Below are 3,142 nucleotides of genomic sequence, written 5' to 3'. Positions count from 1 at the left end.
AAAATCAATGAAAATTGCCAAACGAGCAGGAAAGAGTATTTCTCCGATTTCATTATTCTGATGAGTGCTTGATTTCATGGCGTTGTGACAAATTTGTCTGCTTTTCAGATCGTAGACTCCTCCTCCCCAACGTGTTGTGGAGATGTGTCCCAGTTAAGGAACGACTTCACAGCTCTGAAGCGCCAGGTACGACAGGTGTTGTCTGTGTCTTCTATTTCCACTGCTAAGTGTAAGAATCCGTCATAAGATGTCACTTTTCAAAGCGGTGTATGAAGGAATCTTACACTTAGCAGTCCATTTGACCATGATCATTATTTGACGTAAATTTAGAAATTATATGGACTTAACACCCCTTTCAACACCTTAAGGTTTTCTATGTAAGAGGCGGGACTAGCGTTAATCTCCAACAGGGCTGAGCCAAATGCGCGAAGAGTCTTAAAAACTCTCCGGAACTTCCTAATATCTTCAGAAAGAAATAAGCGTTGAAATTACCAATTTTGCAAACAGGTGAAAATCTGAGATCCACACGACTTCGTTGATTCGGAAATTTACTCGTCCAGCAGGGCATATAATTTCCCCATAATCCGGTGGCATGCCAAAGGACAAACTATAAATTGTCATTTTTCAACTAAACTTGTGTCTTGGATGACTACTCTTCTCCTCGACAACGGATAGTTGTCTTGAACAGGGTCGACTGTATTTTCCTCCCAGGTTGAAGATATGCGCCAGACACTCCAGGGCAACAACCAAAACCTGACGAACGCCCAGGCGGCCTTGACCCAGCTGGAAGCTGACAAACAAAACCTGGTGTTGGCTCTCCAGCAAAAGGAGGCGGAACTGAACAACACACAGAAGGAGTTATCGCGCCTGTTGGGCCAGGCGAGTCAGGAGATCCAAGGTCTGAGGACCGACCTGACCAACGCCACAAGGGATTTGAAGACATGCCAGGCAGCTCTTGGGGTCACCTCTACTGGTTCTTTCCCAGGTAGAACTATAGCTCCTGCTTTCCTGAAGAATGTCGAGGTTTCTGTGTTGTTATGATTGTTCATAGTCTTATGTTTGGAGGTATAAAATTCACTTTGTGTTCTGTTATAAAATAAAGAAGGAATTTTGCATTCAAATAGGAAAAAATGGGAAGCTTTAAAAACGTGATGTGAAATTCTTTCAAAGGTAGAAAAATAATGAATAATTTTTAACGAGTGTTAAAATAATAATTATTTTCATTTCACGTATTAATCAACGTTTTGGAAAAAGAGGGGGAAAAACGGACGGAAGGGAGGGGGGGTGGGCTAAGGGAAGAAAGCAGAAAGGAAAAGGGGGACAGAGAAGAAGAAGAGTAAGAGCAGAAGGACAGGGAGAAAGGGGATAAAGAGGGGTAGAGTAGTCTTCTCCATTATAAATGATCGCCTGTGTTTATTAAGGTAAATATATTGTGTTCTTTCCGCCGCTTTGACCACCGATGTGGCCGAATCGGCGATCCATATCACAGCAGCCGTTCTCTCTGTAACAAAGAAAGATACAGGAGGCCATTCTTACCATCATCCATTAATCTTCTACAATCTTAAACATCTTGATATAAGTATTCCTATGACCTTTAAAGCATGCAATATCAGAATGTCATTGAGTTATAATCAGCATACCGAGTACGTATCTTGTTAGCCACTGTTAATGTTTATAATATCTGTTCATTTGTATAATGCATGTGACTGTGAGCATGGTTGTGAGTGTAAGCATACTTTTGCATTATTATGGTTATGTGCAAAAATGTGTTTGGAAGAGAGGATGTGTGAGATAGCGTGTGAATATGGGTGTGCACATGCGCGTGCATATGCGTGTGTGTGCATGTTTGTGTGTGTGTGTGTGTGTGTGTGTGTGTGTGTGTGTGTGTGTGTGTGTGTGAGAGAGATTGTATGTGTATGACGTGTGCATGGTGAAACACCAAAGCAATGTGCCAGGATCTGGACAATAAAGATGTATCTTATCTTATCTTACCTCTTGTCTCATCTCTTCTCCTCCAAAGCTTCGACACCTGGGAACATCCAAAAGACGTACTGCGGTTTTAACAACGGAACAGCTGACTGGTGTGTGTTCAGCAACCTATCGTCTGGGGTGCGCTTCACCCTCATGAATAAGGGAACAAGTAGCCGTACGGGGCCGAAAGTCGAGCATTCCACTGGAACAACCACGGAGGGTAAACAAACGTGTCACGACACGGTGGAATCAGGCACTCATCAATATTTTTGACATGTAGAGTTATTGGTATCATTTTAAAGCTTGTTCATTTGTTGTCTCGCTTTGGTTGAAAAAAATACTACTCTATCATGAATAGAAGTCGAGATATTTGCGAATGAAGGAAGTGGGGGTCACGTGGTTCAGATGTTAAATTAGCATGAGACTGGTCACCAAAGATTGGCCATTGCCAAAGCTCGAGAGTCTTTACAAACTGCAAATGTACTTTTTTTTTTTTGCCTTTAATCAAAGTTTTTTGGGTGTCATCTACAGAGATATGTGTTTTTTAATGGACTTAAAAGGTTTTGAATTGTTTTTTAAAATTCCATAAAAATTGCCAAACCGACAGAAAAATTTCAGTTTCTTTTATTTCATTATTTTGACAAGCGCCTGATTTCACCACGCTGCCTCACAAATAAGTAAATCTGAAGCCATTCTCTGCGCCTGCGACTACCGATTTAGGATATTTATTTGTTTTGCATCTTTGACGCAGAGAAGACCTCGTTATTGGCCAGGTAAATAGAGCTTACCTCTCATGCCAAAGGTCATGGGTCGCTAAACTTTTTCAATACGATGAGATATCCATAGGATGTGACTCTCTTGGTTTTACCGTTCTGGCCCAGAAAGCAGAGCAGGCCGATTACGCCCCTGCAACTGAATGCTTTTAAGAAGTAAAGTTTTGCATTTTACCCGAATACACTTGAAATGTTTGAAACTTGATATTTCTATTCATATTTATAAAATTGATGCCCGCCTGATTGAATTTCATTACGTGAAGTTCGAAGGTTTGATGAAATCAGAAGAGAAATAACTCATTTATAACCCTCTGTATAAGTGGGTCTTCCTTTTTTTTTTTTTTTTGAGACACCCTTCATTACACATTTTTACTGTGTGTGTTGTTGGCTGGGGGGGG

The 3,142-nt window shown here is 41.0% G+C and overlaps 1 protein-coding gene across 1 annotated transcript in view; it reads left to right on the top strand.

The window, feature by feature from the left end:
• The window catches only part of LOC101862133, a gene marked incomplete at its 5' end in the record, with an annotated part of 5,024 nt that extends 2,127 nt beyond the window's left edge, over window positions 1-2,897 (top strand). The window contains 4 exon segments of the mRNA XM_035971562.1: window positions 109-186; window positions 712-985; window positions 2,021-2,214; window positions 2,853-2,897. Of these exon segments, the coding sequence (XP_035827455.1) occupies window positions 109-186; window positions 712-985; window positions 2,021-2,214; window positions 2,853-2,897 (591 nt within the window).
• Window positions 2,898-3,142: the final 245 nt, after the last annotated feature.

This window comes from Aplysia californica, unplaced genomic scaffold (assembly GCF_000002075.1).
Source record: "Aplysia californica isolate F4 #8 unplaced genomic scaffold, AplCal3.0 scaffold00462, whole genome shotgun sequence".
NCBI lineage: Eukaryota > Metazoa > Mollusca > Gastropoda > Aplysiida > Aplysiidae > Aplysia > Aplysia californica.
The sequence above is the reverse complement of the archived record's forward strand: the minus strand, read 5'-3'. Positions and strand labels throughout refer to the sequence as shown.